This window comes from Megalopta genalis, chromosome 1 (assembly GCF_051020955.1).
Source record: "Megalopta genalis isolate 19385.01 chromosome 1, iyMegGena1_principal, whole genome shotgun sequence".
NCBI lineage: Eukaryota > Metazoa > Arthropoda > Insecta > Hymenoptera > Halictidae > Megalopta > Megalopta genalis.
This window is the reverse complement of record NC_135013.1, coordinates 30,927,903-30,953,069: the sequence shown is the minus strand read 5'-3', so window position 1 is coordinate 30,953,069 and position 25,167 is coordinate 30,927,903. Positions and strand designations below refer to the sequence as shown.

Genomic DNA, 25,167 nt, shown 5'->3' with positions numbered 1-25,167 from the left:
TTGGCGTTTGGTACAATACCTACGCAGACACAGTGACATATTTAAGAGATGTAAAGTCAAATGATTTTTGAGAGGATGCGGTTTGTTTAGAAGATACGTTTATTGTTCTTTGTTTTCGTAGTTTATTTGTCCAAAATCTGTGGTATCGTGAAAATGGAACGATATGCAGAGTTTCAGTCTTAGATAGATCTTAACGCACGGCGCGAACCTCGTTCACAAATTATCGTAAAGGTTTTACAAAGAGGGGCAAAAGGGAGTGGTGTAGGGATAGGGGAAACGTAACGTGTCGATAAATTTTTGTAAAACTATACGCAGGTGAAACAGCGTCTTAAAAATCTTATAAGTACTTAAGTAAACGTTGGGAACAGGAGGTCTTTGAAGATTGTACGAAAATATATGTATATCTCTTTTTAAAGTTCGACACATTGTAAAGGCTTCACGTGGTAACAAACAGACCTTACTTAATTAATATAAAACAGCGTACAGATATTACTAGTACTGAAGCACTGCCTTACGCCCACTGAAGACGCTAACGTATCAACAGATCAGTTACAAATACAACCGCAACGAGAAAGGTACATAGCAAACATATAATAAAGTAAAAAAAGTAATAGTTTATATCAATAAATTCGCTGAACGTTATTAATCTAAGACGTAAGGATCTAGCAATGGGTGTTCCTTTTTACTCCTTTTAAAAAGAAGACCAATGCATAAAATAATTAATATAACTTAGAACAGATTGTGTTACCTAATTAAATAAAAGTAAAATAAGAATTGTAATACTTAACACATACAAGAGGCCATTAATCAATTCAGAGACTAACAATATTTCTCACAGTCCAGATTAAGCATGAGATATTTTTAATATCGCTTTAAAACAACACTACATTCTTAATACAACATTCAAAAGTTGCTTCATTCTCTAATATTGAAAGACGACTACTTGAAAATTAAGTTAGTACAGGTAACACCCCTTGATAGAATTCCTTTTTAACGTTGACCGAGGACTTTTATAACTTCCCCGAAATAATTTATTATTATCATTAAAAAGAATAAGACCTCTTGTGATTCAGGAGTGACAATAATATAAAATAGAACGTAATAAACATAGTTTAGAAAGTAATTACCTTCATACTTCTATCCGCAGACTCGTAGAACGTATTGGTGGCGATATGTGGAAAAATCTAGGTAATCAATCATTATTTCAATAATATCACGTGCGACCAGCTGGCCATCTATCACTTCCGCTATCACTGTGCGAGGCATTTTCGCTATCCATGGCCACATTCTCGTCACTATTATCATCCTCACCCATCTCGTGGTTCTCTAAGTCGCTACCATCTGTGGAACTGCTATCGAAACCTTCGTCGCGTTCCATATTTCTGAACCTGTCGTCTCCTCCTTAAAAAGATAATACAGATTAGCTCCGTCATTATAATTCTTGTAAAGCTCAAATACATGAAGGATACACTACCTGCCCTATCGGGGAATCTAATGTCCCTGCGTTCTCTGATCTGCATCTCAACGTCAATGGGTAAGTCATTCTCCAGCGCATAAATATCATTCTCGTTCTCCCGATCATTTTCAAGAACGTCGATCAAAGGTTGCAAGTCCACCAACTCGTTTAACTGAGCCGCCATCATATTATTGCCCTCTCCATCCCTATTATTGTTCGCTAGATCGCCATTCTCGACTTCGACAACCTCAACTATCTCAAGGACTTCTGGCCTAGGAGCCTCTGCTATACTAGGCGGTTCAGAATCAGATATGTGATCCTGCGCTATACTAGACAAATCGTATTCCGGGGTCATATCCTGAGCGGAAGTTGAATTAGGATATCCAGAGTCCATTACTTCCGGAGACCAACTATTCGGCGGCGTTTCTGGTGAAAATGGCTTTGCCTCCGCAGTCTCAGTAATCTCTAAAGCGTTTATATTCAAATCTTTATTAGCCTCTGCTGTAGACTCACCTTGTTTCTCGACTTTTAATACTGATGTGAATTGTACAGCCTCTGTAGCTTCTTCCAAAGCCGGAGAGGTGGGCTTCAAGTTTATGTCTTTGGCATTGTGACAAGTAGTTTTTGTGCTATTTACATCTTCGGACTCTTGTTTAATTAATTTTAGATCGACTAATTGAAATCTCTGATCACAAGACGATTGTGGCACTTCCGTTGTTTGACCGTCGTTCAACGTGGACGTTGTCGATAATACATTGCTCTCGGTTAACGCGGTGTCGCAGGAAGTATCCTTTTTATTGCAATCAGCCAATAAAGTCTGCTCCGATGCCATTTCATCTTCATTGTTTCTCGGAGATTTGCTATTAATCTCTAACGACTTATTGCTTTCGAGCCCTATCAATTGAAGTTTTTTTATTGTACTAGGTAAACTGTTCGTATGCTCATAGAGGTTCAAAGATCTCTTCTTCTTGCTCGTCGGATTTACCTTTGCCTCTACTTTCGGCGAACTTGTAAATTGCGGTTGATTATCGGCTAAGGAACAACTGGCTAATGGCATGCTGTTCATCTGCTGCTGATTATCCCTCGAGACATCTTGAACACTTGTATTCGTATTTCTACTACTATTTACATCTTCGGGACTAGGAAATTCGCTTTCTTCATACGACGCATTTAAATGTAAGCTACGTAAGTTATTGTGATCAGGGTCATTGTACTCAGACGCATCTCTCTGGCAGAACGAATTATTCAGCATCCAATCGTTCATGCTCTCATTGCACAGACTATCGTGCTTGAAATGCTGGTCCATTTTAACGGTTTGCAGAAGATACGGTTCGGGTGAGGTGGATGCGCGCGATGTGTTCATACATATTGGGAAGTGCAACATGTGGTTCAGCTGTTGCATAGTGTTCTCTTGCATACTCGAAGAACTAATGTCCACGAAAGGCAAATCTTCTTTCACCTCTTTCAATTTCATGCTCGTGGAAGAATCTGATAGCATAATCGATACGTTTAAATCTGGGCAAACATTCTGATCGATCGGTTCGTTCATATCGTCCACACTCATGCGATCCATATTGTTAGAAAATCGAACACTCGAGTCTAGAGTCTCTCTTATACTAGTCTCGCTATACATCGCCGATGCCGCGGAATTTCTCATGTCCAAGCCGCTGTCTAATGCTATATTATCTCCATCGAAAAGATACGTATTGTCCTGAACCACAGAATTATTCTGTGGGATAACAATGCTTGGTTCTTCATCCCAATTCGGATTGTTCCAATCCTCTTCCAAGTACCTATTCGAGTCCACAGGTGGACCGGGTTCAGTGTTCCAACCATCTTCCTGCTCAATGGACCAGTGACCCATCCCGCTATAATCTGACCATGTAAGCTGCGGTATCACTACAGTTGGCCCAGATTCGCGGTTTTCGAACGCATAGCCAGCATCTTCCAAAATCGATCGCAACGTATCCTCTGATATATTGAACGATTTCAACATTTCTAATAATCTTCTCAATGGTACTTCTTCTTCCATATCGGGGTCTTGGTACGATAACCGTTCGATATAGTATTTGGCCTCGTCCAGGATCTTTTGTTCATCCGAACGATTGTCTACGTGCACTGGATAGTCATGTATCGCTACACTGTTGAACAAATCCGTGGCGCTTTGGTTATAATCGTCTCTATATTCGCTATGTCGGTGAAATATTGCCATCTGAGTGCAAGCACCCAAGTGCTCGCTGCCTTCTGGACCCTTACAAATGCCATCGAAAGTTACCTCATAGTCTGGATACTTTGAAGTAATGTTTTTTGCCCTATTCATAAGAATTATAAAGTTATTGGTGCTACAAATAAGAGCTTAACTGATAAAACTATAATAGTACTAAAGAAGTAAAAAAATTATGGATAGATCAAATAATCTGTAATTACCAATCTTGAAACTGTTGTCTGGTCCACTCAAATTTGTGATCAGGATGCCTGAATCCAGAAAAATGTGGAAATAACACATTAAACTCTGCATTCGGAGTTGTCATTATTGCTACCTTTGGCTTAATGAACCCAAAAATATTTTCGGGTAGATCTCTTAAAGTGTCTGGATATAAATGCTCGATTCTGGAGGATCGAAATAATTATTAATACTATCGCAGATCAAAAGTTACAGATCTATGTCAGAGTTAAAGAACAACTCACAGTTCTATGCAAATTACAGCATCTGTATTTTCTAGTTTTTTGTCGTTATGTGTCACACTGCCTTCGCATATTTCAATGACCAATGGTGTTGACCTTGTGTGAATGTATTCCGAGTTTAAAGGTGCAGCCTTTTCCTGATAGGCATTCAAAAGCTGCCTATCAATATCAACACATAAAATTTCCTCCACACCAGGTGTGTTCTTTAAATAAACTAAAAAGCCGAGTTCCGAGCAGCCGAAATCAACGACCTATAAATAAACACAAGGTAGTCTTTTTGCGAAAATCTTTCATTGTGTCACAGTATGACCTTCGTCCAGTACACAAATGTCATGTAACATAATATATGAGTTTCGAATGTAGTAGATAAGAAAGTACAATCCGCATGTGAAGCGGATCGTCGCGAAAGAACAATGGGAAACCAAATACCTTACGCAATTTTCCATTGTACTTGGAACTATTTAACACGTCGCTCACCGCGACGTATCTTTGCACGTACGCTGGCGGAAAAAATCTTATTGGTCTCGTCTCGAAATCTTGTGGCGCTTCTGGGTCTACCATCATGTAATCCGCTTCGGAAAATTCGAAAATTTCCTCTGCGTCGGTCACGACATCGTCCATAGATTTTCGTTTGTTTACCTTGTAATTTTGGTATACATACTTCCCGAGAAGATAGAGCACGTGGAATAATACAATAACCATGTCAACAATGAAAATCAATCACAATTTTTTTAGTGTTCACGTTTCACGAACGCATCCCGGTCTGCTTCCCGTTGTGCGTAATACAAGCAGCCATATTGTTTTGTTATGAGGAGCCGCGGCCGCGATCTGCGATCTATGAGTCAACGCTGATTGGATAGAATCTTTTGAAAATCAACCAATCAACAGAAACGGCGCTGCAATTGCAGTTGCGATTTGTATGTATCATAGATTATAGATTTGTAACATATTTTTGAAACATAAAAAATAACATCACAGTGCATTTTCAGAGGGCTTTTTATCTTATCGGTCATGTTACCCACAATTTGAGCATTTCGTAATTATGTGATTTGGCGTTTTGTACGAATCTTTAACTTCAGTTCAAAATTTTGTCGTAAGAGGCACTACCTGCTTAACACATGTGGTTTGTTTGTAGAAAATGATAGAAGTATAACCTCAGTAACGTAAGACAACTTTCTATTTATTATTAGGTGATGTTATAATCCTAAGCAGGAAGAAGATTGACGCAAAATGAAGCATATAAGTAATTTCTGAATTATAACAATACTATGTAATTATTAATTAGTATTAATTTTTACATCATAAGTTAATGTTCCTAATAATATTTACAGGAAGCAAATACCGTAAGAAGCAGCCAGCTTTGAACATTAGCTCAAAGCGATTGGCGATGCACAGTAGGGGAGAAGGAATTGATTTAAAGCGTAAAACATCTAGGATACAGAACAAAGTGCAAAGACAAAAGTTGATAGCAAAGGAGAAAGTTATAGACGAGACTGTAAAGGATACAGCTCGAGCAGAGATATTACTGACTGAAGATTATGGTTGTTTGGAAACAGAACCAGGAGAACGAACAACACGATTTAGGCAGTCACAGATTGCAGAGAATGTAGATATAACTAGCGCGACTAAGCATTTTTCATTAAAACTAGATTTTGGCCCATACTATATAAAGTACACAAGAAATGGTAGGCACCTTGTTCTGGGTGGACGGAAAGGACATGTAGCTGCCTTAGATTGGGTCACGAAGCAGTTGGCCTGCGAGATGAATGTAATGGAATCAGTCCACGATGTCTCATGGTTACACATTGAGACCATGTTTGCCGTAGCACAAAAGGATTGGGTATATGTATATGATAATCAAGGAATTGAACTGCACTGTCTAAAGCAAATGCATAAAGTAAACAAGATGGAGTTCTTACCTTATCATTTTTTACTTGCCACTGGCTCCAGAGAAGGCTACTTAGCTTGGCTTGATGTCTCAATAGGAAACATGGTTAATGTATACAATGCCAAACTTGGATGTATACAGGCAATGACACAGAATCCATATAATGCAGTACTATGTGTGGGTAGTTCAAAAGGAGTGGTCTCTATGTGGTCGCCAAACAGTAGAGATCCATTAGCAAAAATGTTGTGCCATAAGCAGGCAATAAACGCATTAGCTGTACATCCTCAGGGCACTCTTATGGCGACTAGCTGTGTAGCAAATTTTGTAAAGGTGTGGGACGTTAGACAGTTGACTGGTCCAGTACATAATTACCAAACACGATCTCCAGTTCAACATTTGTCTTACAGTGACCGTGGTCAGTTGGCCATGGCAATGGGGAATGTAGTGGAGGTTTACAGGTACAACATACTATAATAATTTCTATATGTATAATGGCAATATTAATATTTTTCGTTGCATCAGACCATTAGATAATGAAATGAAACCATATTTGCGGCACAAGGCCGACTGGACAGTAACGAGTCTGCAGTTCTGCCCGTTCGAGGATGTCCTGGGTATTGGTACAATGCGAGGAGTCTCGTCTCTTCTGATACCTGGAAGCGGGGAAGCTAATTATGATGCTCTGGAAATTAATCCATTCCAAGCCAAGAGTCAGAGACGCGAAGCTGAAGTGAAAGCTCTCCTAGATAAGATTCAGCCCGAACTTATTACTTTGGATCCGGTTGCCATAGCGGAGGTGGACGTACCTAGTTTGGAGGACAAAATAGAAGCAAGGAAGAAACTCTTGGTAAGTCTTAATTAAAATGTACATTAACGATTATTATCGGAACAATGCAACATCTTTATTATTAATGCATCTTATTTGCAGTATCTTAAACCAAAGGATATAGAATTTAAACCGCGTCGAACGAAAGCTAAAGGAAGAGGTGGAACAGCTAAAGTTATTAAAACGAAAAAGATTCTGAAGGACTTGAACCGAAGGGTAAGTAAGCATTATTACCGACTGTATGCGTGTTGCAAATACTAAACGTTCATTGTTTTAGGAATACGTTGCCACTATTCGGCAGGCAAACGTACTGCCGGAAGTGAAAGAAACAGAAAAGCCGCGGATGAAGGATTATGGAGTGTTGAACAGATTTGTATCGAAAACTAGATAACGCGTATTATTTAATTCCCATTATCCTGACTTGATAATCTGTAATTAACTTATAATTAAATCTTTTGTGCTTTCTACTTAAAATGCATAATTTATTTCTGAAGATGCTCCATTAATAGATACTGCATGTACCGATACAAAGACCAAGTCGCGAAACGCGTGCTGCAAATAAAATCAAGATTAATGATGTCAAGCGTAATATCAAGATTGATTACATATACGTTCCGTGAAAGTAGCGAGGTGTTTAATAAAACAAGTAAGCGTCTTACGTTTCTGCTGCTATCATTTAATCGTCGTTGTATTAAAAAGAGAATAATTTATGTGTAATTAAGTTCGGAAATTAATTTTGGAAAAGTGTGTGAGTAAATTCGATATAATCTAATGCCCCTGTGATAGGTCGTTCTGTCTTCGGGTCGACGTATGGTTTCATGCGGGCAACGCAGTAATCGGCCATTTCTTTGGTGAGATTCTGGAATCAGATATACGAGATTAGTATTAGTAACAGCAGCTGAATTTACAAACTGAATAAACTGGTCTCGAGATATACTCACAGCGTACAGTTCTTCTTTCGTAACGTACGGCCGATCTGCAGCTGTAATTGCACGGAAAGCGTTCTCGATTTCTTCCGAACTTTGCACGTTCTCTGTTTCCTTGCTGATCATGAACGCCATGTACTCTTGTAGCGACACATAACCGTCTCTGTTAGGATCTACAATATCTGCGGAACAGAAGAAAAATACGAAGTGATATTACCAAGCATGTGAGAGTTAATAGGCTTTCGATAAGTATTCAAGCGAGGACAAACCAAGGATGTTCTCAAATTCTGGATCCGGTTGTCCTTCTTCCACCATGGGCAGGTCGTAGCCAAGCGCTCTTAGGCAGGATTTGAATTCTTGATGGTTGAGACGTCCACTCTTGTCCTTGTCGAAGTGCTTGAACATCATGGAGAACTCCTTAAGAGCATCTTCAGAAACACCGGATTGATTTCGTGCTTGTATCTGTTGCTCCAGGTTATGCTGCATACGCATTCCCAACTGATCCAACTGGTCCCATTGCTGCGCCAACCCTACTGTGCTGTGCTCTGTATATCGATTGTCCAGGATCAGGTGTTCCTCCAGAATGGCTCCCAGATCTTCTATCTTTTTCAAATCTTGACGACGAGCGCGGACCTCTTGCGTCTTCCTCTTTGTAGCTTCCAACTGTTGTTCTAGGGACCCTGACCCCTCCATCATGGACGTTCTTGTTTCGGCCAACCATTGATGGAATGCATTGGCATGTTTAGCAAATTCTTTTCGCAGTTTGTCGTTCTCCTCTTGGCGTTGAGCTTCCTTTGCGAGTTCCACGTCACGCTCCTTGATGATCTTCTGCAGATTCCTCCATGTATCCTCTAACGCCTCCATTGTGAACCAGGTGTACGGGTTGGGACCAACGTTGAAGCTCTTGATTTGTCTATCCAAAGCAGCTAATGCTTCAAAATCAGCCTCGGCGGAGGACAGGCTAGCCTGGAACTGCGCGTGAGCCTCTCTCAGTGCACGAATTTCCTCGATGCTGTTGCAGCGAACAGGATCGGTTAGATCTTCCTCGGCATTTTCGAACCACGAGTTGAAAGCGGACGCCTTCTTAGCGAACGTCAGATACAATTCTTCAATTTGCCTGAACTGTTCCTGCATTCTCAATAGGCGTTGTTTTCTGGCGTCAGAGTCGGCCAGAAGCTTCTGCCAGCGTGCGATAACGTCCGCATGGCGTTTCTGAATGCTGGGCGTTTGATCGTGTCCCGATTTCACCAGCATCTCCTTCAACGAGGTGATATTTTGAATACCCTCGTGTTCGAACGCGTGTAGACCTGCGTCGAACGTTTCCTGCTTGGTGAGCAGTGTCTGAACGGTGGACAGATCCCGTCCGAATTCTTCGGAGCGAACGTGGGTTTCCTTGTCGGCAATCCAGGATTCGACGACGTCGGCCTTCCACATGAACTGCAAGTAGGCAGAGTTGTCATTGAGCCTAGTTTTCCTTCTAGCAGCAAGAGCGCCAAGTTGTTCCAATTTGTTTCGCAGTTGGGCGCATCGCTGAGCTATAGCGTCTGCACGATGATTGCCAGCCTTGATTAAAGCCTCGCCAGCTTCGCATATACCCTTGCAACGTTCTCCGTGAGCGGCAAAATCTGTTTCGAATGCGTCGTGCTTCTTCAGAAGACCTTGTACCGCAGCCATGGTGTCGCCATAATCCTCAACGGATAGCAGTTGTTGCTTCTCCGTGATCCAAGCCTCTTCTTCTTCTACCTTGGCTAGGAACTGCTGATAAGTCAGCGATTCGTCTAATTTCTGTCCTCTAGTAGCAGCCAGTTGCTTTAATTCCGCCCAAGCTTGGTTCAGCAACTTCAAACGTTGCTCTATCTCGGGAACACCCAGATTTGAAACGTCCATTAGCTTTTCCCCAGCTTCCTGGACTGCTTGAATAGCGGGCTCGTGACTACCCAACTCTGCTTCCAGCCTCTTGTGTTTTTTCTTCAGATTCTGAACGCCAGTTAGGTCGCGACCATAGTCGTCCGAACCGACCAACAGTTTCTTCTCCTTGATCCAGGACTCCTCGTCGGCGATATCTCTGAAGAACTGATGCAAGGTGTTGGCTTCGTTTAGTCTGGCCTGTCGATGGGCAGCCAGATTGCGAATTCTCTCGTAGCGCTCGTTTATACTCTGTCGTTTCTCTTGGATACCGGCTGCATCGAACTGGCCACTCTCTATCAGCGAATCCGCCTGGCCGTTCATGTCTTTGATCCTCTCCTCGTGAGCTTGAATGTCAGCTTCGACCAACTGATGCTTCTTCATCAGGTTTTGCACCGAGGCCAGATCCTTGCCCGCGTCCTCAGATGTCAGCAGACTCTCAACTTCACCGAGCCAGAAGTCGAGGTCCTTGACAGCGGCTATATAGGTGCGTTGCTTGTTTGCTTCCTTCAACTTCATGGACTTCTCGGTTGTCTTCTGCGTGAGATATTCCCATTGGTCCGCGATCGAGGCCAACCTCTTCTGAACAGCGTCCTCGGAACCGGCACACTGATGCTTCTCTATCAAATTGCCTCCCATGGCGAGCACAGACTGGATTCTGTCCGCGTTTGCTGCCAACTCTGCCTCGAACGCCTGATGTTTTTGGTGCTTCGACTGGATGTTCGCAGGGTCCTTGTAGTTCTCCTCGGTCGCCAACTGCAATTTCTCGGCGATCCAGTTCTCCATTTCGTCGGCATCTCGCGAAAATTGCTGCAAGGTCTGCGACTCTCCGAGCTTTGAACGTTTCTCGATGAGAGCGTCCTTGAGGTGCTTCCAGCGGTCCAAGACTTGGCAACGTCTCTCGTCGATCGGCTTGGCGGCATAATGTTCGGCCGCTATCAATTGATCCGCCAGAGTCTGTAGGGTAGCAATTTTATCTTCGTGGGACTTGATCGCTTTGTCAAAATCTTCGTGCTTTTTTATCAGAGCCTCGACGTTGTCACTGCTGTCTACGGTGTCCGCGCTGCTCAGGAAAGCTTCCCTGGCGCTCATCCAGTTCTCAGCTTGCTCGCAGTCTCTGCAGAAAAGCTGCAGCTCCAAATTCTGATCGAGTTGCATGCGTCTCTGAACCCAGGCTTTCTCCAGCTCTTGTCTCGCTTCAGCCATAGACTCCAACTTCTCCTGGATCTCGACGCTCGCATAGTGACTGGACTGCAGAAGCTGCTGGCCAAACAGCTCGAACGCCTGGAAGGTACCTGCTCTGGCATCGATCTCTATACGATGTTCCTATAACACAAGAAACGAAAGCTTAGACAACCCGTCCAGAAAGCCAACGAATGTTCACACTCATGTTGCGCATATGTTTCAACCCACTCGACAATAGATACTACGATAAGCAGCGTAAAGGCAGCGATCGCACTATAAGAAGCACACGTAGAATCGTTCAATGTGTTAATAGGCGTGTCTTCATTACAAAACATCGACCTGCCAATTCGTCCTTCTTTAATTCCCCCCATACGCTCCTCAAAATCTAATTGCAGAAAAAAAATCTTCCCTTACTTTTCGCCCACTTTTGTTAGAGGAGCGTACGAGGGTTAACAAAGACAGCTCGTCAACAACAAATGTGAAAAATCTCTGTCAAATGATTAATCGTAAGAATATATATTCAGAGGCAAAGTCGCACAATGTTCGATTCATGCTCAAACACTTTGGTACCTCTGGAAGTACGCCGTATCGTGCGTCTATCTCTGCCCTGTGATTCTATAATTTAGATTACAATATAGTGACTCTATAAACTTTTATTCTATTATTGTGATAAGTTGGATATACCTGATGACGGTCCAGCAAAGCTTCGGCACCGGTAGAATCTGAAGCCAGCTCTTCAGTAGCGACCAGACCCATCATCGAATTGATCCAAGCCATCAAATCTCTGTAATCGCTGAGGAAGCGCTGGAGGTCGTACGAATCCAACAGTTTCTCTTTCCTACTGTTGGCTTTCGCAGTTAACTGAGTCCACTCCTCGTTGATCTCCTTCTGTTTGGCGTAGGTCTGTTCAGCAGTCTCCGGGTGAGACTGCATCAGACGATTGGCAGTCTCATCCAGCTGTTTGATCTTATCCCCCAACGCTGCCAGATCTCTCTCCAGACCTTCGTGCTTGCGTTGCAGGGCCTGTACGCTGCGCAGATCTTTCCCAAGATCGTCGTTGTTCAAAGCAGCATCCTTCTCACGAATCCAATCTTTGGTCTCGTCAACGTCACGGTGGAACCGCTGTACCTCGTGAGCTGAGCCCAACTGATTGGCTCGCTCGGCAGTGAGAGTTTGTAGACTGGTCCACTTTTCGTTGAGATCTTGAATCTGCGTCTGAATCTTTAGGGCCGCCTCCGTCTGTCCCAAGCTCATCAGCTGAACAGCGATCTCGTTCATTTCAGCGAGGCGTACTTCGTTCGCCTTCAGGTCCGCCTGGAAATCGTCGAACTTCTTCTGCATGACCTCGACCTGTTCCAGATCTTCGCCGACGTCCTGAACTTGAGCGTGATTCTCCTTGTCCTTGATCCAAGTAGCTAACTCTGCAGCCTCTCTGACAAGCACGTACGCTTTTGCGGTCTCGTTCAATTTGTTCTGTCGCTCGCGTGCCAGTCTCAGAAGGTCATCGTACTGACCTTCGATTTGCGCTTGTCTGGCCGCAATGGAGCTCTGCTCTCTGGCCAAGTTCTGTTGCGAAGCGCTGAGCCCGGCCTCTGGTTCCACTCGCTTTACGTATGCAGCTGGAACGAAACCTTGACGGTCGTTGACCTCGACCTTCCACCAGTCCTTGTTGTTGGAATTTAGCAGCGTCAGAGTGTCGCCCTTTTTCATGGACACTTCTCTGGGCGATTTCTCCGTGTAATCGTACAGGGCGACGACGCATTCCTTCCCGGTGATGTCGATCGTGGGAGTCTCCTGTTGACGACAGGATTGAGCTTGTTCCTTCAGCGCAGCTATAGTGCTAGCGAAAGCCTCCAGATCGCTAACCAACGCTTCATGCTTCTTCAGCAGAGCCTCAGAGCTGTCCTCGTCCTTTCCGTAGTCGGCGTTCATCACGATGGGTCTCTTCTCCTTCATCCAAGACTCTGCTTCGTTAGCGTCTGCAAAGTATTGGTGGGCCTGAAGAGAATCGTCCAAGTCGGTCTTACGCTGCCGAGCTTTCTCCTTCAACTGGCCCCAGTGCTCGTCCAGTGCAGCCAAGCGTTGGCTGATCTCCTCAGCGGCGAAGTGGCTCTCCTGCAGCATCGTTGCTCCAGCCTGGCAGACGGCTGCAACACGTGGCTCGTGGTTGTTTATCTCGGCCAGAACAGCCTGGTGTTTCTTCTGCAAGTTCTGCACGCCGATCAGGTCACGGCCACGGTTGGTGGATGCCGCGACAGGCTCCTTCTCGCGGATCCAAGCCTCCTCGTCCTCGATGTCTCTGAACAACTGCTGCACTTGCAAAGAGTCGAGCAGCCGTTGCTTGCGAACGCTCATCGGTCGCTGCAAGGCGGCGTATCGGGACTGCAGTTGGTCCTGCTTGACCTTGATGTTGTTGGCGTCGAAGTGACCCGACTTCACAAACTGTTCTGCGGCCTGGGCGATGGTGTCGATCCTATCGGAGTGCGAGGCGACGTCGGCCTCCAACAGGGCGTGTTTCTTCTGAAGGTTCTGTACGCTGGTCAAATCCTTGCCATAGTCCTCCGACATTAGTTGACCCTCGACCTCGGACAACCACAGCTCGATGTCTTCGACGGTACGATTGAACTGTTGCTGCTGAGAAGCCTCCTGCAACTTCGCTCCTTTCTTCTCTGTGGCTTGGGTCAGACATTCCCACAGCCTCATGATCTCGTCGGTGCGAGTTCTGATGCGATCGCTGGCGTAGTGATCATCCTCGATCAGCTCTTGACCAGTCGCTACCATCTCTGCCATACGAGTGCTGTTGGCGTTTAATTCTTGCTCGAAATTCTGATGCTTTTGCACCTTGCCGTTCAAGTTGGTGGGGTCCAAGTAACTGTCGTCGGTGGCGAATTTCAGTTTCTCGTTCACCCAGCCTTTGGTCTCGTCGCAGTCACGCTCGAACTGTTGCAACTTGTAGGCGTCTTCCAGCCGTCGTCTCCTCTGAGCAGATTTCTCCAGAAGAACGGCGCGCCTCTCCAAAAGCGACTGACGTCTCTGCGCCACATCGTCCGCCGCATAGTGTTCGCCTTCTATCAGTTTACCAGCAAACTCGTCCAGTATCTTGAACTTGTCTTCTTGGGCGGCAAGGGACTTATCGAAGTCCTCGTGCTTTTTTATCAGAGCTTCCACGCTGTCGAGGGAGTCGCCCAAGTCCTCGTTCGCGAGGAACGCTTCTTGCTTCGCCATCCACGCGTCCGCCTGCTCCGTATCTCTGTAGTATAGTTGGAGATCCACGCATTGTTCATACAGGATCCTCCTCTTTTCCCAGAGACTCAGCAACGATTGCTTATCCACTGCAAGGGAATTCAACTTTTTAGCTACTTCTTCCGCGGCATAGTGTTTCTTCTCCAAAAGATTGTTGCCGGCTAATGTGGTGGCATCAAAGCTATCGGCTCTAGCGTCGATTTCGCCCTTGTGCTCCTGGTGTCTATCGACGAGGGCTTCTGCACCAGCTACATCCTTGGCTAGTTCGTCCGCAGATATAATCGCCTTCATGTCATTCATCCAAGAAACCAAGTCTCTGTAATCGGCCAGGAATCTGTGTAAATAGTAAGACTCGTCCAGCTTCAGACGTCGCTCCTTCGCTTTCGCTGTGAGACTCTCCCATGATTGCAAGATCTCCGCGCGCTTAGATTGAATCTGCTTCGAATGATCCGCTTGATGAATAGCGGCCAGACGATCGGCTTCTGTTCCCAGAGAGTATACTTTGTCTTCCAACGCAGCTAAATCGCGTTCAATACCCTCGTGTTTCCTTTGCAACGTCTGCACGCTCGCGAGATCCCGACCAAAGTCATCGAAAGACAGTACGACATCCTTTTCGGCTATCCATGCCATCGTCTCATCCGCGTCGCGATTAAATCGTTGAATCTCGTGCGCACCGAAGAGTTTTTCCTGTCTCAAAACAGCAAGCTGCTTGAGTCTTTGCCAGGATTCGTTCAGCTCCTCTTTTCTACGTAGAATAGTATCACGCTCAGGATGTCCGTCCAAGAGTAGTTTGTCTGCCAATTCGTTCACTTCTGTTACTCTGTATTCCTGGCTAGCCATATCCTTTTGGAATTCATCGAATTTCCTCTGAAGCACTTCAACGTGTTCCAGGTCGTGTCCAAATTCATCGGTCGTAACAAATGCTTCTTTATCGTGGATCCAAAACATGACTTCGTCGCAGTGTCTGATAAATTGCACGAGTACCAAAGCCTGCTGCAATTTGAGGCCCTTGTCTGCCAGTCGGCTGAGCAACAGCTCCCAGAGATCGTGGAGTTCCTCTAGAAGGATAAAATGTATTTTGTTAGTACGGTCAAAACTTTTTTTAGATTCCCTCGAGATTCTAACAGCACCATTAATATACCTAATCTTTTGCGAATCACATCGCTAAAAAAGTGATGCTGAGCTATCATTTCGGAGCCTGTGTTGTCAAGCGATACAATGGCGTTGGAGTGAGCTGCGACTTCCGCCTCGAATGCCTGATGTTTTTGTATTTTTGCCTGAAGATTTGTCGGATCCTTGTAGCTCTCGTCTGAAGCAGCTTGCAACTTTTCGTAGATCCATCCCTCGAGTTCGTCCGCATCTCGCTTGAAATACTGTCGAGAAAGAAATTTCGTTGAACAATGCACTAGATGAGCATCGGAAAGTCCATGCAATTAGAAAGTATACCTGAAAGCGACGGGAGTCCTCGAGTTTGTCTCTCTTGCTCCGAGCTTCGGCTTTGAAGTTCGCATACCGACCCAAAACCTGGTCCCTCCTCTCCTGGATATCCTCTGGATTCTCCAGAATCTTCACCTCTTTCGGCGTGATTTGATCCATGTTGGATTTCTCTCTATCGTTCGATATTTGTCGAACAATCACTTGCAACCAAAATGGCCACGGGGTGTGGCAAACTCTCGTTAGCTGTGAAATCAATAATTACAGCCTGAATAGAATACTTTGTTCATTGATTCTCGATTATTCGCAACTACTATTGTTGCCGTTTCTATTATTTTTACTCGATGAAGCAAAAAGTTGACACATACCTTCTACAATCGTTTCCTGGAAGTTCACGGCGCTGTGACACCTAACCGTTTCGTGGTTCGATACTGACTGCGCTGACTGCGGCCGTCGTCCTACAAGTAGCGCAAGCGGAAGAAATACTTTCTGCTGGATTTTGCTCTCCCATTGGTCGGCCAACGAAGCGCTTGGCCAATCGGACGCGTTCATAACTGGCGCGCTTTATCAAATTGACTTACATACGAGCGTTACGTCATTGCTGTGTAATCATCTTTATTAGGAACTTACGAACCCAGAGAGTTATTTAAACAGCGATAACTGGATTTTATCCGAGATATCTATCCTCTATCTACAATATTATTGTATCGGTTTGCAGTTCGTGTACATTAATACTCTGTTCGCTTAATTAAAAGTTCTTTTTATTGTAAAAGTAAAAGCAAATCGTCGTTTTAACAGAAAATTCGGAATTTCTTTTACATCGACAATTTATATTTATAGTAGAAAGAACGTTGGAAGCTTATAATTTAGATATATTCAAATAGAGATACGCAATCATTCTTATTTTTAACGCGTGTCCAAATATAGTTTTTTGATCGGATGATCCATCGAGGATTCAATATATATATTCAATATATTATATATTATATATTATGTATTATATATTATATATTATATATTATATATTATATATTATATATTATATATTATATATTATATATTATATATTATATATTATATATTATATATTATATATTATATATTATATATTATATATTATATATTATATATTATATATTATATATTATATATTATATATTATATATTATATATTATATATTATATATTATATATTATACAGGGTGTTCCACAATTATTTTAACAGCCGAAAATGGGGGGGTAGCTGAGGTCATCTGAAGCAACTTTTTCCTTTGCGAAAATGCAATCTGCGGCTTTGTTTACGAGTTATTAACGGAAAACACTGACCAATGAGAGGTGACGGCGCGAAGATCGACAGCCCGCAGCATGAGGCTTTGACAGATGGTCGGGACGGACTCGAGCCGCGTACGAAGTATTGAACAAATCACGAAGCGAGAACTTTCCGGATCTTTTTTTACTACGTAACAGTGATATTTAAAAAAAAATGCTGTTCACCTTTATTTTAGAACGTCTGAAGAATATTTACTAATTTTTCGGACCCGAAATAGTAAGTAATTTAACCGTGACTGCCGTTTTAATTTTCTAGTGTGCATGACACCATGTGCGTAACATATGAAATTTTTAAGCAAGATGTACAGTGAAGATTAACAAAGTATGTAAATGATATTCTTCCCAATTTCACATGTTGACCTTAACATAATCTTGACATGACCTTGACATAACCTTGATATGACCTTGACATAACCTTGATATGACCTTGATATGTCAAGGTTATTTGTAGGTTATTTGAAGGTTATTGATAATATTCTTCATATTTCTCTAACAAACGTCCTTTAACACGATTATTTTTTATTAAATTAGCTTTGCGAATCATTCGTTGAACTGTGTTCGGACACGGAATTATTTAAATTAAAATATCATTTACGTACTTTGTTAATCTTCACTGTACATCGTGCTTAAAAATTTCATATGTTACGCACAAGGTGTCATGCACACTAGAAAATATCACACTTAAAAATATCACTGTTACGTAGTAAAAACAAATCCGGTAAGTTCTCGCTTCGTGATTTGTTCAATACTTCGTACGCGGCTCGAGTCCGTCCCGACCATCTGTCAAAGCCTCATGCTGCGGGCTCTCGATCTTCGCGCCGTCACCTCTCATTGGTCAGTGTTTTCCGTTAATAACTCGTAAACAAAGCCGCAGATTGCATTTTCGCAGAGGAAAAAGTTACTTCAAATGACCTCAGCTACCCCTCATTTTCGGCTGTTGAAATAATTGTGGAACACCCTGTATATTATATATTATACAGGGTGTCCCACAATTATTTTAACAGCCGAAAATGAGGGGTAGCTGAGGTCATTTGAAGTAACTTTTTCCTTTGCGAATTTGCAATCTGAGGCTTTGTTTACGAGTTATTAACGAAAAACACTGGCCAATGAGAGGTGACGGTGCGAGGGAGAGGGTCCGCGAGAGAGTCCGCAACACGAGGCTTTGACAGAAGGTCGGGACGGACTCGATCCGCGCTCGAAGTATTGAACAAGTCACGAAGCGAGAACTTTCCGGATTTTTTTAACTACATAACAGTGATATTTTTAAGAAAAACGCTGTTCACCTTTACTTTAGAACGTCTGAAGAATATTTACTAATTTTTCGGACCCGAAATAATATGAAGTTTAACCGTGACAGCTGTTTTAATTTTCTGGTGTGCATGACACCTCGTGTGTACCATATGAAATTTTTATGCAAGGTGTACAGTGAAGATTAACGAATGATTTGCAAAGCTGATTTAATTAATAATAAATAAGGGACGTAAAGGATTTGTTTATTAGAGAGATATGAAAAATATTATCAGTAAGAAACTCACCCATTTAGTTGAGCATGCATTTGCTGGCTGAAATTCATGATGTCGAAGGGCACTGACCTTGTACAACGTACAGCTGATCTTTCACTGCACTGTCACTAAACACTGATCACTTAATTAATCACTGATAATCCGAATCACTTGTGGATATTTAAGAAAGATCACTGAGACTCGTTCGCGGATAATCGTTTATTCGACGCGTTCGTTCGGAAGTCGACGTTTCACTGCCAAAAAATCGAGGCCTTGTCGTTCGTCTTTCGGCCGTCCGAGGAAATAACACCCGATACTATTTTCTTCGAAGCGCAGGGTACCGCCAAATGAAATAAACAAGATATGCCGAGACGTAAACTGTGTCCGACCCGCTGTCACCCTGCGCTCTTAGAACGTAATTAATGGCCGTGCGAAGAAAATGGTATCGAGTGTCATTTCCTCGGACGGCCGAACGAAGAACAACAAGGACCCACAGTCAAGGCCTGAATTTTTCGGCAGTGAAACGTCGACTTCCGAACGAACGCGTCGAATAAACGATTATCCGCGAACGAGTCTCAGTGATCTTTCTTAAATATCCACAAGTGATTCGGATTATCAGTGATTAAATAACTGATCAGTGTTTGGTGACAGTGCAGTGTAAGTGAACTTCGCAAATAACCATACCAGAGGTTCCACCGATAGTATCCCTCGAATGTTGCGGTCATCGACCTGGGATCAGCTGTTCGTTGTACGAGGTCAGTACGTACGAGTCAGCAAATGCATCCTCAACTAAATGGGTGAGTTTCTTATCGATAATATTTTTCATATTTCTCTAAAAAACAAATCCTTTACGTACCTTAACGCGATTATTTATTATTAAATCAGCTTTGCGAATCATTCGTTGAATTCTGTTCGTACACGGAGTTATTTAAATTAAAATATCATTTACGAACTTTGTTAATCTTCACTGTACACCTTGCATAAAAATTTCATATGGTACACATAAGGTGTCATGCACACCAGAAAATTAAAACGACTGTCACGGTTAAACTACATATTATTTCGAGTCCGAAAAATTAGTGAATATTCTTCAGACGTTCTAAAGTAAAGGTGAACAGCGTTTTTCTTAAAAATATCACTGTTATGTAGTTAAAAAAATCCGGAAAGTTCTCGCTTCGTGACTTGTTCAATACTTCGAACGCGGCTCGAGTCCGTCCCGACCTTCTGTCAAAGCCTCGTGCTGCGGACTCTCTCGCGGACCCTCTCTCTCGCACCGTCACCTCTCATTGGCCAGTGTTTTTCGTTAATAACTCGTAAACAAAGCCGCGGATTGCATTTTCGCAAAGGAAAAAGTTACTTCAAATGACCTCAGCTACCCCTCATTTTCGGCTGTTAAAATAATTGTGGGACACCCTGTATATTATATTCAATATATTCAATATATATATAGAGATATAATTTTTTTTCGTCTTATTCAGGGTTATATCGTTCTTATAAATATTTTTGTATGGGTGAGTGAAAGAGCAGTGTTTATGATACGGTAATCTTTTATTAAATTTCACCTACAAACAACGAATCACAGAACGTTACATTAGAGTTCCTTACGTCAATCCATCGTGTCTTCGTAATTATTTTACAGGTAAATAATCATAGATTTATCTCTATTACGGTAAAGTCTTATCTGTTAAAATATCTTGTAGCGTAGTCAATCGTAATGTAATATGTAAATTTAATTCACCTAAAAATAGGATGATTTCTTGTTGTAGTGTCATCGTTCATTGTTTATAAGTGGATGTTATCGTGTATAGAAGTGGTACTATCCATAGGTACTTGCTTTTTTGTCCATTGTACTCTGATGTATTTCCTTGTGTGTCTATCTCGCTCTCGCTCTCTCTCTCTCTCGCTTCTTTCTCTCACTCGCTCCCTCTCCCTCACACACACTTTCTCACACACGCACACACATATCCATACACGCAGTATTCTATCTCTCTCTCTCTCTCTCTCTCTCTCTCTCTCTCTCTCTCTCTTTCTCTCACACACACACACACTCTGTCTTTCTCTCCCGCTTTCTCGCTCTACTTTCTCTCTCACTGTTTTATATCTTACATATTTTCTTCTTTGTATTAATATATCTTTCGTCCGATACGCGTATGCAAAGAGTGCGATATGAAAAAATTCTTCGTGTACCAAAAATTGTTTCTGAATATCTCTCGTCGTATCTTCTCACTTATTTTTTTTTTATTGCGAAAATTTTCTCTGTATTTTCCGTTTGTTCGTTACTCTTGAGAAAAATTACAAAATTCTATGCCGACGAGGAGGGGCGGGTGGTCGTGGGGGTCTTACGGGGGTATCGGGGATACAGGGGGGGATGATGGAGGCTACGTGAGGTTCCCTTAAGTACTCTGGACAAAGTCGATGGTATTATCATTTTTTTTTCTTTACGATACAAATTGCTAGAACTTCATTTTTTTTAATATGTTTTTTTTTCTTTGTTAGAAGGCAACACGTCATTTGTTAATTACGAGAAGGCAATTCGCTTTGTATCATCGGTATGTCTGGCGTCCCGACGCATTTCTACGGACTCTAACAACGTTTGTGGTATCAATTTGAAACTGAAAACTCTGCTCTCAATACAATTATGCATCCTACGTTTCATCTTCAAAGAGGGGGGTCGGGGGCGGGGGGCTGGGTGGCGGTGGCGGAGGGCAGAAAATGCACGGGACCGTTTACAGGCATTATTGGCAGCACTTGATCGTTTTTTCACTCTATTTTTTTTTCTTCGTTCCTCTCTACTCTTTCACGTATAATATTTCGTCTCTTTCGCTCTTATATATCATTATACAACTATGATTCCTTCCTCTGTCTCCGTCCCTTTCGTCCTTTCGTCGTCCACGAAATGATTTTCATTTTTGGAGGTGATTCGCCGAAGAACCGTGGCCCTCTTCGAGGAAAACTATCACTTGGCTCTCTTTCTCTGTGTCTCTTTCTCTCTGTTCTTTCTTTCTCTCTCTCTCTCTCGCTCTCTCTCTCTCGCAAACACTCTCGTATTCTCTCCTATTTCTCTTTTGTATTACTTCCACAGTTTCACGAACGTTAACCAGCGTAATGTTCTTCCTAAGTATATTCTCAACGAATTTCTTTTATGTACAAAAACTTACGATCTATAGGATACGCTTGCACTCGCACGTCACGTCCTCGGGGTCCGGGGAGGGCGGTGAAAGAAGATCTCCGGGGTTATGGGGATAGGGGTGTGAATTCTGGGGTGGCCGCGGCGCGCGGGGGCGTCGAATAAATTAAATTTCACTCTAACTTATCGTGCTCTGGACGCCCCGCTGAAGTGTTCGCGGAGTGCACACGCGCGCTCGCATAAACGCGACCGGACAGCCCGCCGCCGGGCAAAAGGGAAATCTCTTTTTCGAAACGGTGTCCGATGATTAATATTTGGCAGTTGTACGCGTACACGTCGAAATGTGATATCGCTCTTAATCGGTGATCCGCTCTCTAATTATTATACCTCGTGCGCGGGGGGAGATGGGGGAGAGGGATGAGAAACGAAAAGGGACACGGAATTTCTCTCGCCGGGATCGCAGCCGCTCATCAGCTGTCCGGTCGCGTAAATCGCTCACGACCCGAAGGACCCGTCCAAAGTCCCCGCGAACTCATCCGCGAACCACGATGTTCGTTCACGGACGGGTCCCACCCGACCCGTTCGCCGCGCACCCCGTCGCTCCGTTCGCAATGAATTGTACAATGATGTTTCATGGATGGTTCGAGGTATTATTACAAATGCGGCATCTCTCGACACCCTGTCTCTCGCTCGCACGGGGGTGGGGGCGGGGGCGGCGAACGGGCCGAGCGACGTCTCCGATCATTCGCATGAGCATAACAACGGTGTGCGTTAGAGGGCGCAGAGCCCAAATTTGTTCCGTTTGGTCTCGGCGCCGAGGTATAAAAAAAGAAGAAAACAAGGAAAGATTAGTAGGCGAGTTCGTAGCCTCGCCGGACAAAACAGATCGGACACGTCGCTGCGTCGATACACGGTGTCGCTGTCGTGCAACTTCCTCTAGTTCCGACGTGACGGAAAAGAAAATCTCATAGAGACACATTAACTCGCTCCATTTACTACATAACATACAATATATATTCATATAATATATATATATATATATATATAATATTCAATAATATATATACTAATGGTGTACTTTTATATATACAGAGATATATAATGTCTGTTTCAATAATCTTTTTTTTTATGAATTAGTAACACTAGCTTGCTAAATAACATTCTTGGACCTCGTGTGTATAGCCAGCACCTTACGTTGTTGAACCCTCAGCTCGAATAGAAGAGTCGCCCTTTTCGCTTATATTTAAAAAAATATAGTGTGTACGTGTGTGGATGGGTGAACGTGTGTGTGTTGTACGCGTCTGTCTGTGTACGTTGTATGCGTTTCTGTATGTCTGTGTGTGTTATACGCGTCTGTGTGCGTCCGTGTGTCCGTAGTCCCCTCCCTGAGCTCGCCCCCACGAAACTTGTTACACACGTCGTTTAATCTGCCCGATCCTCTTCTCTCCTCCGTTTTCCGAATCTTTTCACAGCCCTCATTTCGTTTCGTATTTTTGTTTTCTCTTTTCTAATTCTTACGTCCGTAAAAAACACTTCACGTCGCGTCACTGTGTAAAAGCGAATGAATGAGCGTGTAGAGTATAACGTGTGTGGTATGTACGCGTGTACGTGTGCGCGAGTGTGCCTGTGTGTCCGGTCTCCTCTTTTCCCTCGTGTTTCCCGCTCGACGACGCGTTGCGTAACAAAAATCCCTCCCGTTATTTTTCCATTTTTGTTGTCTCTAGGTAACATATATAACCGTCTAATATACAATAAATAATTTATCGCGCTCTCGAATGTACAATTGTGTTCGCCTACACCGTCTCCTCCGACTATACGTCCATACGTTTAAGTAAATTTGTCCGTACTAGATTCATACGTTTTACTCTATCCCGCGATCCGCGATATCCGTTTAACAAAACACGCCGCATACATCCTCGAATCCGCTCCTCGCACGCACCGCGAATATATCGTCATCGCAGCAACGCCGTGGGGTACCATTGTTGTTCTCGCTAGAACCCGAAATATTTTGTACAAATTTTCTTCTTTTTTCTTTCTTTCTTTCTTTCCTTTCGAACGAGCTCGACGCTCCTCCTCCCCCGTACATCCATATGTATATACATGTACGCTTATCACATATATACATACACACATACCGTATCTCCTCCACGTTGTAAAGCTTAGTACGATTACCATCGACGTGTCGATCGTCGAAACGTAACAAATAAAAAGTAAAGGAAAAACAAAATAAAAGAAAGACCAAGGAGGAGGACGAAATTCGACGGCAGCCCGAAGAGGAGGCTTTTGTGTCCACCACCCTTCTCGCGGCTGGCTGATGCGAAGGATCATCCTCTCGCGCCTCTTCAATATACATATATCTCTATAGGTTTGCTTTATATATATACATGTATATATATATATATATATATATATATATATATACATATACATATACATATATAATACATATATATATATATAATATGATACAAGGAACAAACGAAGTCAGAGAGAGGGCATCGGTACACGATCGCTTTAGATCGTCTGAGGGGTGTGCCATGTTGGCGCATCGTGGCAGGAAGAGCCGTTCGCCGGCGCGACGATGATCGTCCTAACGATCGCCGCGCGAACGCCCGTACGGGCCTTGTCACGGGTTGGCCGTGCTCTGTCGTGCTCCCTCGGGCCCTCGGGGGCCCTGTCTCACGCGCCGGTGCAATCGATCTCGATTATGTCCTTCGGCACGTCCACGAACTGATAGACCAGCCTCTGTCCGTCGACCTTCGCCAGGATGCCGCGCTGATAATAGTAACGCAACGCCCGGCCCATCGTCTCGTAGTTCATGTCCGGTTTGTTCTTGTGCAGGCCCCACAGCCGGGACACCGCTTTGCTGTCGACCAGCTTGAACACGCCCCGCTCGCGGTTCGTCCACTTGATGTACCGCGGACAGTACTCCCTGTCCTGGAGCAGCTTCAGCAGGAACTCCCACAGATAAGTCGTCGAGCCCTCGCGGGATTTCCTCTTGACCGCGGCGCCGTCCCCTTGCCGGGGCTTCTTCAGCTTGTTCTTCTTCGACCGCGGCGGGAAACCAAGCTCGAGCAGGTACAGGTCGTCGGACACCGAGCTGGTCGCCGCCTGGATCACGCTCGTCGGCACGCCCCCGTGGCCCCGCGGCGGACTCGGGGTGCACGGGGTCGCGAACTGACCCCCGCTCGCGTACATCGAGTTCACGTAACTGCTGTAGCTCTCGGACACTGTGGACAGAACAATCGGAATCGGTTAGCTTGCTGTCAAGTTTCAACCATTTTCGAGATTAGATGTGTGGAAAGATTTTCGGGGTGGGGTTGACGCGTTTCACCCTTCGACCGCGGATCATTTTTAGAGACTTTTTGGAACGGTGCGCGATCAAGTTGCTGCATTAATTCTTTGTCCGAGCTGAATCGAAGTTAACGCTAAATATATATCGCTATGTAAACGCTAAATGCCGCTGAATAATTTAAAAATAAATAACGCTAAATATATCGGTCGAAATGATCGATTTCCAAATCGTTAAAAATTCTAGAGATTTTTCTATAGAAGAAGAGTCACGCACGCGTTCCAATAAAAATGGCGGAAACCCTAAACGAATGCGACATCGTCGTTGTCGCGAAGTGACAAACGCCGGTCGCTTCAACCGTTAACCCCT

General features: G+C 43.7%; 4 protein-coding genes across 7 annotated transcripts in view; 1 reads left to right on the top strand and 3 right to left on the bottom strand.

Annotated features, from left to right (window-relative positions):
* Positions 1–81: 81 nt before the first annotated feature.
* Positions 82–4,951, bottom strand: Hen1 (Hen1 methyltransferase). The gene is made up of 5 exons (XM_033466091.2): positions 4,571–4,951; positions 4,145–4,392; positions 3,884–4,066; positions 1,475–3,768; positions 82–1,401 (listed from the first exon to the last, which is right to left on the bottom strand). Exons 1-5 carry the CDS (start codon positions 4,841–4,843, stop codon positions 1,214–1,216), a joined length of 3,186 nt encoding a protein of 1,061 aa, XP_033321982.2. The 5' UTR covers positions 4,844–4,951; the 3' UTR covers positions 82–1,213.
* A 206-nt stretch (positions 4,952–5,157) lies between these two features.
* Positions 5,158–7,329, top strand: LOC117218052 (WD repeat-containing protein 46). The gene is made up of 5 exons (XM_033466093.2): positions 5,158–5,384; positions 5,473–6,487; positions 6,552–6,876; positions 6,958–7,071; positions 7,133–7,329. The coding sequence occupies exons 1-5, from the start codon at positions 5,372–5,374 to the stop codon at positions 7,244–7,246; spliced, it is 1,581 nt and encodes a 526-aa protein (XP_033321984.2). The 5' UTR covers positions 5,158–5,371; the 3' UTR covers positions 7,247–7,329.
* Positions 7,330–7,510: 181 nt separating this feature from the next.
* On the bottom strand, positions 7,511–16,048 carry alpha-Spec (alpha spectrin). Its single transcript, XM_033466086.2, has 7 exons — positions 15,917–16,048; positions 15,561–15,794; positions 15,256–15,487; positions 11,556–15,172; positions 8,051–11,012; positions 7,797–7,963; positions 7,511–7,714 (listed from the first exon to the last, which is right to left on the bottom strand). The coding sequence occupies exons 2-7, from the start codon at positions 15,708–15,710 to the stop codon at positions 7,586–7,588; spliced, it is 7,257 nt and encodes a 2,418-aa protein (XP_033321977.1). The 5' UTR covers positions 15,711–15,794; positions 15,917–16,048; the 3' UTR covers positions 7,511–7,585.
* Positions 16,049–19,908: 3,860 nt separating this feature from the next.
* The window catches only part of Eip74EF (Ecdysone-induced protein E74), a 332,864-nt gene continuing 327,605 nt past the window's right edge, over positions 19,909–25,167 (bottom strand). For all 4 annotated transcript variants that reach the window (XM_033465704.2, XM_033465703.2, XM_033465705.2 and 1 more), the window contains one exon: positions 19,909–24,736. In XM_033465704.2, coding sequence (XP_033321595.1) covers positions 24,186–24,736 — 551 coding nt within the window. In that variant the 3' untranslated portion in view covers positions 19,909–24,185. The remainder of the gene's footprint in view (positions 24,737–25,167) is intronic.